Source organism: Sus scrofa, chromosome 4 (assembly GCF_054392235.1).
Source record: "Sus scrofa isolate SSC_HxYL_T2T_F1_AM1 chromosome 4, Sscrofa_HxYL_maternal_Yorkshire_Landrace_v2.0, whole genome shotgun sequence".
NCBI lineage: Eukaryota > Metazoa > Chordata > Mammalia > Artiodactyla > Suidae > Sus > Sus scrofa.
Window position 1 is genome coordinate 45,510,238 of NC_139386.1, and position 13,544 is coordinate 45,523,781.

At 34.4% G+C, this 13,544-nt stretch overlaps 1 protein-coding gene across 10 annotated transcripts in view; it reads right to left on the reverse strand.

Moving 5' to 3' along the window:
* The window catches only part of SLC26A7 (solute carrier family 26 member 7), a 179,862-nt gene that overhangs the window by 10,404 nt on the left and 155,914 nt on the right, over positions 1–13,544 (reverse strand). For all 10 annotated transcript variants that reach the window (XM_085021081.1, XM_085021078.1, XM_085021076.1 and 7 more), the window contains one exon: positions 9,395–9,443. In XM_085021081.1, coding sequence (XP_084877207.1) covers positions 9,395–9,443 — 49 coding nt within the window. The remainder of the gene's footprint in view (positions 1–9,394; positions 9,444–13,544) is intronic.

The following is a 13,544-nucleotide window of genomic DNA, read 5'->3' on the forward strand; positions in this document are numbered from 1 at the left end:
GAGTCCTATGAAGGAAAAGATTCATGCCTGGAGCTTATCCCTCTGACTTAGAAGGGTTCTGTGTGAGCAGCCCTAAAAATTAAGCTTATTTAGTTCATGGTAAATCTGCCTCTGAATGTACCTGACAGGTTGTTTTTTTTTTTGTTGTTGTTGTTGTTGTTTTTCTTAGGAGTTCATGACTTCTTTTTCACTGTTGTTCTCAGGGCCACAGTTCCCTAGGATGAAATGACATATTTCTAAACAGTGACAGGCCACCACATCTGAGTTCCCCCTAAGGAGTGGTATGGCTCTGAGAGTAGATCATGTGGGCTAAGATTCCCCACAATTAGTAGAGGAATTCAAATAAATATCAATTCATTAATTATTATGAAATTGTCTGAAAATATACATTTTTATATTTAAATTTAGTTTTGCCTTTTAAAAATGTCCATGGTGTTCCTCTCTAGTGGCTATAGAAAAATGGAAATATGGTTGTATCTCAATTAGCATTGAAGGGAAGTATGAGGGAAAATTGAATATTTTAAAAAACTACTGCTTAGAGTTAAAAATACAGAATATTTGTTGTTAGGAAAAGGAGAAAATACAGAATAAATGTTGTTAGTAAAAGGAGAAATGCTACAAAGTAAATTTTTAATGTACTTTAAAAGTGGTATTCAGGTATAGGATTTGTATCCAAGTTTCATCTTTTGATCTATATTCATATTTATTAATTGAAATAATAACTGTAGCACATGAGTACATTCAAGAAATTTTTGAAATGTAGTGAATGATATAAATGTGCAAGATCCTATTCCTTTCTTCTAGGAGCCTATCCTTAATTACCAAGGATGGGACTGGTAAATAACATATGATTAAAGATGAAAAAGAATGGAGATTTATAAGAAAGAAGTCTCTATGGAACAATTAGGGGTGGCTTCATGCAAAAGTAGTCTTAAAAGATATATGTAATCCCAAAAGACAGAAATGATACAGGTTGTTAGCATTCCAATCATATGGATAGCTTTACTTAAAACACTAATGATAGTTTGAGATCTCAAACCCCTCCTGCTCCCATTCAACCAATATTTATTGAATGCTAGGTACTCCAGTAGTGTCATCTGTTTCCCTTTTTCTCCCATGAGAAGGAGGACTAAGATTCAAGATAGAACCTACCTCAATCTATGAAGGGCTTTTATTTTTAGCCTTAGATAAAAATGTGTCCTTGCTAATTGTCAGAGATTGTGGGAGAGGGTTTAAGGTAACAGGAAAAATAAAAATATGTATCCTGAGCAAAGATGAACAGTGGAATGTTGATTGATATTTATTCCTTTTATCTCATATTCTTATTAACACACACACACAGAGGTTGGCACTACATTAATAAGTTTATAGATCTTTTCATTCCATTTTGTTTTGAGTTACAGAGACTGAATTACTAGGTCAATATTAAAAGAGTTGCCAAGACATTTGGCTCATTATTTGTTTGTGGCAGGTATTTCCTTGAAAAGCTTTTATGACACTTCAGCACATTTTAATACGGTTTTGGAAACATCTTATTGAATGTTCAGAGTATAAGAATCTCTCTAAAAAATATCAGATAAGCTTTCTTACAAAAGTTTAATAATTCATACATAAAAATATAATGGATTAGATATTTTCTTACAAAGTTGTACATAAAAAGTTTTAGTAGGACCCTAATCATATTTGCAATGTGCTATTGAGTTCAAAATTGGAAGGTTCCTATGCAGATGTTTTTGAATATATCTGTTTTATAAAATAAAATGTATATAATGTTTTAAAAAGACAGCTCAGACCAGTTCTTTTGACACCTTTTTGGCATGTCAACTGTGTATGTATAAGCCTTATTCTTTATTCCCTAGGAAACATAATTGTCATTAGTAATAGTCAATATAGTTCAATATATATTCAGAACAATTTGAAAATATTAGCAATTGTCCTATTTATAAAGCGTCAATGCACTGCTTTTTATGAAAGAATCTACATAAATTATTACCTATGACTATGACTTTATGGCATGAGTTCTATCATCCCCATTCCTTAGTCAGCCAGACATGGCTAAAAAAATCATGGTCCTTTTTTCACTTAGGTTAAAGAAGACCTTACAGTTTTTATCGATTCAGCACTTCAGGAAAGCCACTCCTAGTTCATAAGAAACTTAATTGTTGATCTGAGCTTACTTCCAGTGAAAAAACAATTGTATGTTTTTAATCAAAGAGATTGATAATTGGGTCATTTAGGAAATGATAGTAAAAGGGTACAGAACATTATTTACAAAACAAGTTATTTTTTTTCCATCCTATCGCACATTTATTTCACTTGTAAGTTATACTTGCCATTCTCTATATTTTCTTGTCATTATTTTATAATTTGTGATAATATATTGTTAACTACGAAAATATTTGGGTTTAATCAATAGCAAAACAAAAATTTTCTTCCATTGTTTCAGAGTGTGCTTGTTTTGTCTTTCATTTTTACATCCGAGTTTCCTCTTTTCTGTTTCTTTAATCAAAATATATGCACATTTTCAGACCAAAATACAATAAAGCAAAACAAAAGAATTGTGCCATGCAGTTATGGAAAATAATATAAGTAACCTTTTTGAAGAGAAGCAATTCATGATGCTTTTGTAATTTAAAAAAGACGTCCTTAATGATAAAGTTGTCAATTCGCTCAAATGAAAATTTAAATACCATGGACATTTCTAAAATCTATCCAAAAATAAGAAGTTTTCTTTCATATAGTCTCTTCTCAGTTCTGCCATTGTACTGATTTTATGGTTATAACCTTGTTTCTAAGCTTCTAAGTAAATCAACCAGTGCAATAAAAATCACTTTGTTGTAGAAAAGAGTGAAGTGAATTCACAGCTAATATCTTGCCTTAAGCAAAATGAGGTAAGCTTGGAACATGTGCAAAGGAGACAACTAATCTATACCCATGTGGAATGTGGTAAATGATAGGCTTTATCTACAAAAAAAAAACATTTCAGAAAGAAATTAACCATCAGGTGTGGGTGGGCAATTAACTCCAGACTGTGCAAGCCAGTTCCTTCCTGTGGAATATTCATTAACTCCTTTAATTAAAAAGTATTCATAGTTGCATAATTTAGGAGTGCTTCTTTTACACTTCAAAAGGTTCTTGACAGTCTATGAGTCACTCATAATTTTTTAAAAGAAGGCACTTTCTGTTGATATGAAGTAACTATTGAGAGACAGATTTATATCTCTAACTTCTCATGAAGACAAGGAGATTAGAAATACTTAGGCAAACCAAAACACGATCTTTGAAAAATATGTGCATATATCATTGAGCATCTCTCTCATTCATTCACTCATTCAAGCGGTCAGTCAATATAGACATATTGGGTGCTTACTCTAAGCACTGCCCTAAGAAACACAGGTAGAATGATGAACAAAAGAGATAATGATCCCTATCTTCAACAGACTCACAATCAAACTGGGAAACCAGTCACTTGAACTGGTAGTCTTAAGTATTACAGAGACTAGAAAAGTTATGCAGAAAGTGCTATGGTGGTACAGGAGTGACCTGGTATGGTAGACAGAAAAATGGCCCCCAATCATGTCCATGTCGTAATCCTTATAATCTGTGGAATATGTTGCCTTGCATGGCAAAAGGAATTTTTTGTATTTGATTGAATTAAGGATTTTGAGATGGAGTGATTACCCTGGTTTTTTGGTGCTGGTGGAGGATGTCTCCCTCTTTATGGGAGGGAGACAGGAGAGTCAGAGTCAGAGAAGGAAATGTGGGGATGGAAGAAGATGTCAGAGAGAGATTTGAAAATGCCATCACTGCTGGTCTGACAATGGAGGAAGGGGCCATGAGCCGCAGAATGTGGATGGCCCCTTTTAGAAACTGAAAATGGCGAGGAATACAAAGGGTCTACCATAGAGCCTCCAGGAAAAAAATACAGCCCTGCCAAAACCTTGATCTTCTCCTGCAAGTTTCATTTCAGTCTTTGTCCTCCAAAACTATAAGATAATAAATCTGTATTGTTTTCAACCACTAAGTTTGCACCAGTTTGTTATAGCAGCAATAGGAAACCAATACACTTGCTTATTTAGGGAATGGGATGGAGGTGGGAAGAGGTGAAGGTGAGGAGTGTATTTTAGACTTCAAGATCCATGCTGACAGAAACTATGCCTGCTTTCTTCATCCTTGAATATACTACACCTGTCATTGCACCTAGGACTTATTAGATTTTCAGCAAATATAAGAAATGTTTGCTGAATTGAACAAGAACATTCATTGATTAATACACAAATGAAAGGAACAAAAGGACATGTAAGCTGAGATCTAGAAGATAATTTGAATTTAAGCAGATGAGACAGTGGTGGAGATGAATCTGAAAAATTGTAACACTAAGAGAGACATTGACTAAAGTGTTCTGGAACACAACCTACTAAATATGGTAATGGAATATTTCTTCACATTTGAGCAGTTTTTGTTTTCATTCAGAGAAATATGATTACTTCTATCTTATTATTTGTACAGTGTATACACATATTTTGATTTTTAATCAAATATTCCTCTTCTGTTAAGACCGTTGGGGAGGAGGTATTTTTCTAGTTCTCTTTCCTCTTTCTTATTCCGTGGCTTAGCTAATATCTCTCCTTGCTGTAGGGACTTCCAGATCTATTCAGTGGTTCCTAAAACCCATAGAAGTCTCCTGGATGGTCTCTCAGTATCTTTTTTCTTTCTTTTTATGGCCGCCCTGTGATATATGGAAGTTCCAGGACTAGGGGTGAAATCGGAGCTATAGCTGCAGGCCTGCATCACAGTCACAGCAACACTGGATCTAAGCGATATCTACAAACTACATCACAGGTAATGGCAACACCAGATCCTTAACCCACTAAGTGAGGCCAGGGATCAAACCCATATCCTCACAGATACTATGTTGGGTTCTTAACCCACTGTGCCACAACAGGAATGCCTGTCTCTCAGTATCTTAAATTCATCATCCTTCATAATAAACTTCCCTTTCCTTTCGGCAACCCACTGGATTCCCTATTATCCCAATTTGAGAGTTTTAAAGCTTCAAATCATTGTTTATATTTCTCTCTCCATTCCCTCAACACTCAAACAGTGCTAGCTGTGTTAATTACATGCTGAAACCTCTTTTAAGTCCATCTTCTGTCTCCATTTTCAGAAGCTTGCAACCAAAGCAGAGGAAGGTGGCACTGTCTCTCACCTCCTTTTCTCTGGGTTAGCACCAATCCACCCTCTTGCCTGTCTCTTTGCAGACTATATCTGGCTCAGAATTCCCAAATCATGGCATTAAGTATACCTTCCTGTATATGTCTGCCTTCAACAGGGATTCAAGTTCCTCTTCTGTCCCTAACTAACTGCGAGATCTTGAGCAAGTTACTTATCTATGGCCACAACTTCTTCTTCAATAGACTATCTTATTACCTATTTGAAAATGGAAGTAGAGGTACCAATTATCTATTTCAGTTATTGAGAAGAATGTCCTTCGAAAACTTGGAAGTGCTATACAAATATTAGCACTGTAATTTTCATTCATTGAACAAATGTTCACTGGACAATGACGGATAATACAATGGAAATGAAAAGCACTTGCTTCTCTTAAAAATCTAGTTGTGAAGAAAATATACACAAATAAAACAACTTTATAACCATATGAGGCAACGTGTGATGGAGTGAAGCCGGTGGTAGTCTCTCCATGTTACTGAGATTTCCATTCTACAGCTGAAGATGCTAAATTCGAGGCAGAACTTGAGTGTATATTCTACCACCTGGATCTGGTTGTCTTCTGTTTCTACCTAATGAGATTGCCAAAGAGTGTTATCCCTTCAACTTACCTTATTCTCTATTAAACCTTAAATAAAGTATAATATTTGGATTGGCAAAAAAAGAAAAAGATGGTTCTAGAAGGAAGAATAAAACTAAAGACTCATAGTCAAGGATGATTAAGTCAGATGAAGGGGGCCATGAACTGATTCATCTGACTTGGATAGAGAACTTGTGGTGAAATGTGTAGTAAAAGGAAAATTAGTTTTGAGAATAAAGGATTTTAGATGCCAAGCTGAGAAGTGGGCACTGGATCCTTTGAAATGAGTCTTTATAATCTTTTAAGCATATGAAAGGGGTTTTTTTTGGGGGTGATTTAAGATTAATTTGTCATTACATCAGAGAATAGAATAAAGCTGGGATGGTAAATACATCTCAGCTTGTGTGTCAACACCAACCATTCACAGTAGTTTCTTGCAGCCCCCTCTGAAGAAGATTCTCAGGTTACTTTGGCTAAGAATGGCAGCAAGTGACTTGATGGATTAGTTCTGTCTGATGTAAGCACAGGAAACAGTATTTTTCTATCTATGGAGTAAGACTATAATGTAGCAATGTCTCATAGCAGAAAAAAAACATGAAAGTCATACTAATTCATTTTGAATACAGTTAGAGACAGAATCAGAATCACAAAAGTGAAAATGTAAAGGCAATAAAACCAATAATTATTGGTCTTAGTAATTAAATTGAGAGAAGGAAATAAAGAACATGAGCAGTAAGCATAACCTTAGTATTTAAAACATAGGGAGGTGAGACCAGGATGGTGACCCTGGACAAGAGGGAGAGATAAGAGAACCCAAGACCCTTTGAGCATTAAAAGAGAGAAGAGAAAGAGGATGCCAGAAAAATATTCTGGTCAAACAGTCCTGACTACTATAAAAAGGCCACTGGGTGCCAAAGTTTTCACAAGGATATAGCAAAGGTGACCACACCCATCAGCTACTCTTCTGGACATAGCAGGCCTGATCTAGTGATGTAGTAGTGAGAACGCCCATAAAAGTTTCCAGATTAGCAGAAGAGTAAGACCCTCAAGAAATGATCTTTAAATAAGTACTATACCAGCATTATACTAATGTTCTTTGGGACCGCAAGGTAGGAGGAAGTAAATTTGCCACAAAAAAATCAGGTAAGACCAGAGGAGCTAATATCTGAAGTGCATCCATGTTGGCATGGGTCATGCAATTAATTCATATATTTATATAGCATTTATTTTATTCTATCATATAATTCTATATGTTGTGCATTTATTTAGAATACATTACATAAAATAACATAATAGATTTAACATGTATTTATTATAATACATATCTATATAAACACTCCACATGTTCTTTATCCACTCTACTGTTGTTCTTGTTTTGTTTTGTTTTTTTCTTTGTAGGGCTGCACCTGCAGCATATGGAAGCTTCTAGGCAAAGGCTCAAATTAGAGCTGCAGATTTCTGCCTATGACACAGCCACAGCAAGGCAGGATCCAAGCTGCATCTATGACCTACACCACAGTTCATAGCAATGCAGGATCCCTAACCCAGTGAGCTGAAGCCAGGGATTGAACTAGCATCCTCATGGATACTAGCTGGGTCCATAACCCTCTGAACCACAAGGGGAACTCCTCCACTCTACTGTTAATAGATATTTTAGTGGTTTCTGCATTTGGGGGAGTTATAAATAAAGCTACTATGAACAATCTTGTATATGTTTCCAAATACAAATATTGAGAGATTCTTTTTAATTGTCTTTAGAAGTAAAAAAATAAATATGTCAGCTTTTGCTGTGTTTTTATGTTTATATAATGGAATCTGAATTTTACAATATGTTTTCCTTTTTCTTTTTATTTTTGCCCAATTATGTTTATGACTCATCTAATTTTTATTATTGTATAAGTATCCATATAATAAATATATCAAATAAAAATTTAAACGTATAAATATGCCAAAGTTATACTTACCTGCTACTTGTCTTTTGAAATATGAGCTGTTTCTAGGTTTAAATAGCTACAAACAATTTTATGTGAACATGATTGTTTACGTAACTTGCTAGGATGTATAACTAGGTGTGGAATTGCTGTCCATAGGGTATAGGTAGCTTCAACTTTATACAATATTGCCAAACTGTTTTCCAAGGTGCTTGTAACAGTTTTCACTCCAACTAGTATTGTGAGAGACTTCTCCTTGCTGTATATCCTCACCAACCCTTGGTATTGTCACACTTTAAAAAGTATCAATTTATATATATATATATATATATATATATATATATATATATAAATTATATATACACACACACATTATATTTTGTTATTTATTTTGGATTTAATCTACCTTTTACCAATAATTATTATGAATAACAGCAGTGAATTTAGCCATATTCTCATATGTTTGAAAAATGTCTCTATTTGTTCATGTCTTTTGACCATTTTTCTAAAGTGATTTTCCTTTTTTCAATCCTTGATGTGCTTAGGAGTACTATTCTTTCTCTATTTTATATGCCACATCTGTCTTCTTTTACTCTGGCTTATCTTTTCATGCTTTATATGCTGCCTTTTGGTAAACAAAAACTCTTGATAATAATCTAGTAAGGTTGAATCTTAATTTTCTGCATTTCTTGTACATATTATCCTATATTCTTTTCTAAATTTGTATTTTGTCTAACACCCTTAGAACTTTGATCTACCTGGTATTGATTTAGGGTATGGTATGGGATAGAGATCTAATTTCATTTATTATAGATACATGATTGTCTCATCATTGTATATTAACAAGACTAGTTTTTCCTCATTGCTCTGCAGTACCACATTTCTCACAAATCAAATACCAATGTATATATTTTTTCCTCACCTCTGTGCTCTCTACTCTGTCTGTTGATCTGTTCATTTATCTCTGGACCAGTACCACACTGCACTGAATATTAGAGCTTTATAATACATTAATATATACATAAGAAAACATGCTCTCCCTCTGTTCATATATTTCAGTTTTGCCTATTCTTGGACACTTGAGTTTCTGTACAAAATTTAAAATGAACTTGTCAATTGCTGTTAAGATGTACCATTGGAATTTTAATTGTGATTAAATTTATATCTATAAATAAATTTGAGAACTGATATCTTTTCAATGTGCATCTAATCAATGTACATTATTTCCTTCTATTTTAAATACATATCATTAATCTAAGTGTTTCAGGTATTTGTAATGCCTCATAGTAAAGTTTTACAACTTCCTTTGTAGTTTATACACCTTAAATTCACATCTGAAAGAGATTAGGAGGATGAGGGGGAGCAAGAAGAGAAGAAGGAGGAGGAGAGAGTAACAGGGAAAAGAGAGAAAAAAAGGAGGAAGAGAGGGGAAAGAGGAGAGGAGAATGAGGCAGGGAAGGGAGGAGGGGGACGAGGGGAAAGAGTTGGAGGAGGGAGGAAGAAGAGTTGGAGAACAGAGGGAGAGGTAGATGAGGGAGGGGGAGGAAGGCAGAGGTAGGAGGTAGAGAGGGAGAAGAAGGAGAAGGAAGATTCATTCGCAAGTCTATACTCAAGCCAGAACACTTAAATTATTTTTTTTTTAAATCTAACTCACCATTGCAATTGCCATTGGATAAAGAATTGAGCAATGTGTTTTGTTCACACTGAAATGAAAACAAATACAGAATAGCATTATAAACATTCATTTCTGTCCCTGAAAAAACCACATCATTCTTTTCTTTTAAAGAGCAAAAACTAGTCTTCAATAATTATTTTACCCTAGATTTTTTTCATAATGATAAATACAAATTTAAATAATAATAAAATGATAAATTGTTCTAAATGTATATTAACTCAGTAGATACTTTAAGTTATCGAGTCAGACTATCTGTAGAAAATTTTCTACAAAGCTAAGCTTATTTTCATTTTTGATTGGAAATTAAACATTTGCATGTGTTTTTCATGTAGCATATCCATAGCATATCCAATCAAAAATTAACCTAATTAACACAGCACCTTCAAAGAGAAAGCACCAACCATACATTTCATATTACACAAAAGTTAGTTGTTCATCTGAAGCTCCATGAAAACATCTGAGAATGTTCTTGATTTATGGAAATGCTGGAGAATGAAAATGACCCTATATATTACAATTACATTTATTGAAATTAAAAATAGTTGATGCTACTAAAATTATAACATGTTATTTAATTTCCCCAAAAATTATCATAGTTATTATTTTAAATGGTGATGACAATTGCTATTTCTTGAATATTTACTATATACCAAGAACTTTGCATTAATTACTTAATACCTAGACTACTCCTGTGAAGCTACTGATCTCATTTTTCATGTGAAAACTGAACAATTTCTAAATTTGGATGACTTCTAAAGACTGAAATGGTTACAAACTTTGACCAAAGTCACAAAGCTAGTAAGAACCTGAGTTAAAACCTGAGCTTATGCCTTTCCACTCAGTACATTATGTTTCAAACTGCTACCTTATACTGATTCTCCCATGAAATCAGCTTTCAACTAGGATGCCTACAGAACATCTATTTTCCCTTCTTAATACCCAGTTGTGTAGCGTATATACTTTGTCTGATTCTTACAATTATCAAATAATTTCCACCAGGTTATTTTACATTTCTAAGTCTCAACCTTCCTTTTTTGTAACATTCAGGTAATGACTCGTATCATGGGGCTGACAACAATTAAGTTATATAGCCTAACTAAGGGGACAGGCCCCTGAGAGACATTCAATGAATGCGAGTTTTCTTTCCCTCCTCTTAAAAAATATCTTTTCTGAAATCTCCCATGCAGAAGAATTTCACATCATTTACGTAGATACTCCACTCTAGAGTAAGCGGAGCATGACTCCACACTACTTAAGTATGGGCCGTACCTAGTGAATTGCTTCCAAAGAGTACAGCATGGAAAGGTGGGAAGTAGATAACTTTACCGTGAAAAAACTGGCAAATACTCCCTCATCCAGGTGAGCAAGTTTAATACAAACAGTGATAAATCATGTTGATATTATGTACACTTGATATGATGTGATGAAAATGGCACTTCACTTCTACAATTTTCCTCCTGTATCCCCAGTCCTATCATGAGAAAAAGAATAGCTAATTCCACTAGCAGGGCATTCTACAATGTAACTGACCAATACTACTCAAAACTGTTAAGGTCATCAAAAAAGGAAAGTCTGTGAAACTCTCACAGCAAGAGGAACATAAGGAAACAACTAAATGTAATGTGATATCCTGGATGGTATTCTGGAGCAGAAAATGGACATTAGGTAAAACACCTAAGTAAATCTGAATAAAGATAGACTTTAATCAATAATAATGTATCCATATTGGTTGATTGATTATAATAAATATGTCACACTGAGGCAAGATGTTAATAATGGAGGAAACTGTGTGTGGTGTGGGGTATATGGGAACTTGCTATATTAACTTGCATTTTTTTTCCTGTAAATCTAATTCTGTTCCCCCCCAAAAAAATAAAGTCTCTTTAAAAAAAAAAATCCTTGCCTGAGTAAAATAAATTTTTTGATAAGTAACAGATTGAAACTTCTCTTACAAAATGAGACCACAAAATGGTGATTAATATCATTCATGACATCTGTAGCCTATACAATAATGAGCATGAATCCATCAAACACTAGCAGCCTAAGATCCTTCTAAGTTTCTGCATTCAGGGATATATTTAATGGTGATATACAGGAAGTATATCATCACAGAAGTATACCATCACATAACGTAATGGTTTATGTTTTGAATAGGATGTGAATCTCCTTGCTCTGGAGTGTTTTAAATGCCCTTACATCACCACCATCTGTTGAAAATGCGGCTGTCAGAGGAAAGAAAATCGAGGCCCTGGCAGAGTACTCAGTTCAAGGCAAAACTATCCACTATCACTGTACTATGTGCAGCCCAATAAAAGGAGGCAAAGCAGCAGTAAAAGTTAATTGATGTGGACTTATAACTCTAAAACTGAATTTAGAATCTAAGTACATAGTCCTTAAAACAAGAGGTAAATATCCTAGAAAGATAGTGTGAGATGATAATATGAGATGCCCAAAAGGGCATCCATACTCAGAACTATCCTTTTAACCATTCTGAACAAAGGTTTAGCCCAGGGCTTCCAAATTGTTATCTGAATCCTTGGTGTGTCTTTTAAAATTCACAGTATATGGATATACATTGATATTTGCATTATTGTCATTATAGTGGAACTCAGATTCAACAAACGTCTTCTCACCATCATAAAGTTCTGAGAATCCTTTTGGGTGTTATTATCTATCAATAACTTAGATCAATTAACTCTATTTGATTTTTAGACTCGAATTTCTTAAGTCGGAAGTAGGTAAAGTCATACATGTTGGAATCTCATCACAGAAGGCTGTGTTAATATTTGTTTCTAAGATATGCTACAATATAAACATATGCTTATTCACAATTTCTGAAAACAAGTTAGAGCAACCTTAAAACTGCAGGAAAAATATTTTAAAGAAAACACTACTGACTGTGGATAAATAATTAGTTATAAGAATTCCCATTTCAGATACTCTACTACATATGATAAAGCCCACCAAGTAGGATATTATTTCAAGAAATAAATTTCCATTTTTGTTAAAATAAGACCATAAATTTCTTGTGGGTTAATTAGGTTATTTGAAGTTCTAGACAGATTTTTCCCACAATACTGTTATGCAAGGTGGTTGAGTGTAACATCAGTCACAAGAACCTATTTCTCTCATAATACAATTTAACACCGCTACAAAATATAGAATGGCTCTGTGAGTAAAATAGGCCTCACATACAACTCAAACAATGAGGAATACATCACCCTCTTTGGCATAAGAGCAAGTTCTTCTTGACCCAAAATCACTGGTGGTATTTCCTAACATTCCAGTGAAAGTGACAACCTAAAGAGGACAGCGGCGGGTAAGAAGGTCTGGAGATATATAGACAGAGCCAGCTTCATGAATTTGAGCCCTATGTAGTCACAGAGCAACTCATGCTTAGATAGGTCTCCCTTTTAGTTTAATGCTCTGTTGTCAACATCTTGAAATGCTTAACAGTTATTGAAAAGGAAATTCACATTTTCGTTTTGAACTGCCCATGCTTTTAACATTGCAGAGGGCTGAAGGATTCAAATGACTGAAGACAGCTCATTTGCATCGAATCAGCCTGATGTACATCTGATTTGCTATCTCTGTTGAGATAATTTATGGAGATAAAGAATGATGGCATTTTAAAATAACATTATCCTAGAGTTCCCATTGTGGCTCAGTGGGTTTGTGAGCCTGTCCACATAGTGGGTCCATGAGCCTGTCCACATAGTGTCCATGAAGATGTGGGGCTGATCCCTGGCCTTGCTCAGTGGGTTAAGCATCCGGTGTTGCCTAGAGCTGTGGTGCCAGTTACAGATGTGGCTTAGATCTGGTGTTGCTCTGGCTGTGGTGTAGGCTGGCAGCTGCAGCTCTGATTTTACCCCTAGCCCAGGAACTTCCATATGCTGCAGGTGCAGCCATAAAATTAAAATAAAATGAAATGAAATAAAATGAAATAAGATAAAATAAAATAAAATAAAATAAAATAAAATAAAATAAAATAAAATATCCTATGACAGCAATGGTTTATGCTTCTCTGAGTCATTGGCCATATTCTCTTTTGGATATAGATTTAATTCTTCTTTCTCTTGGTAAAATGATCCTTTAAATGATTTGTCTTATTTATTTTTCTTTGGGTTAG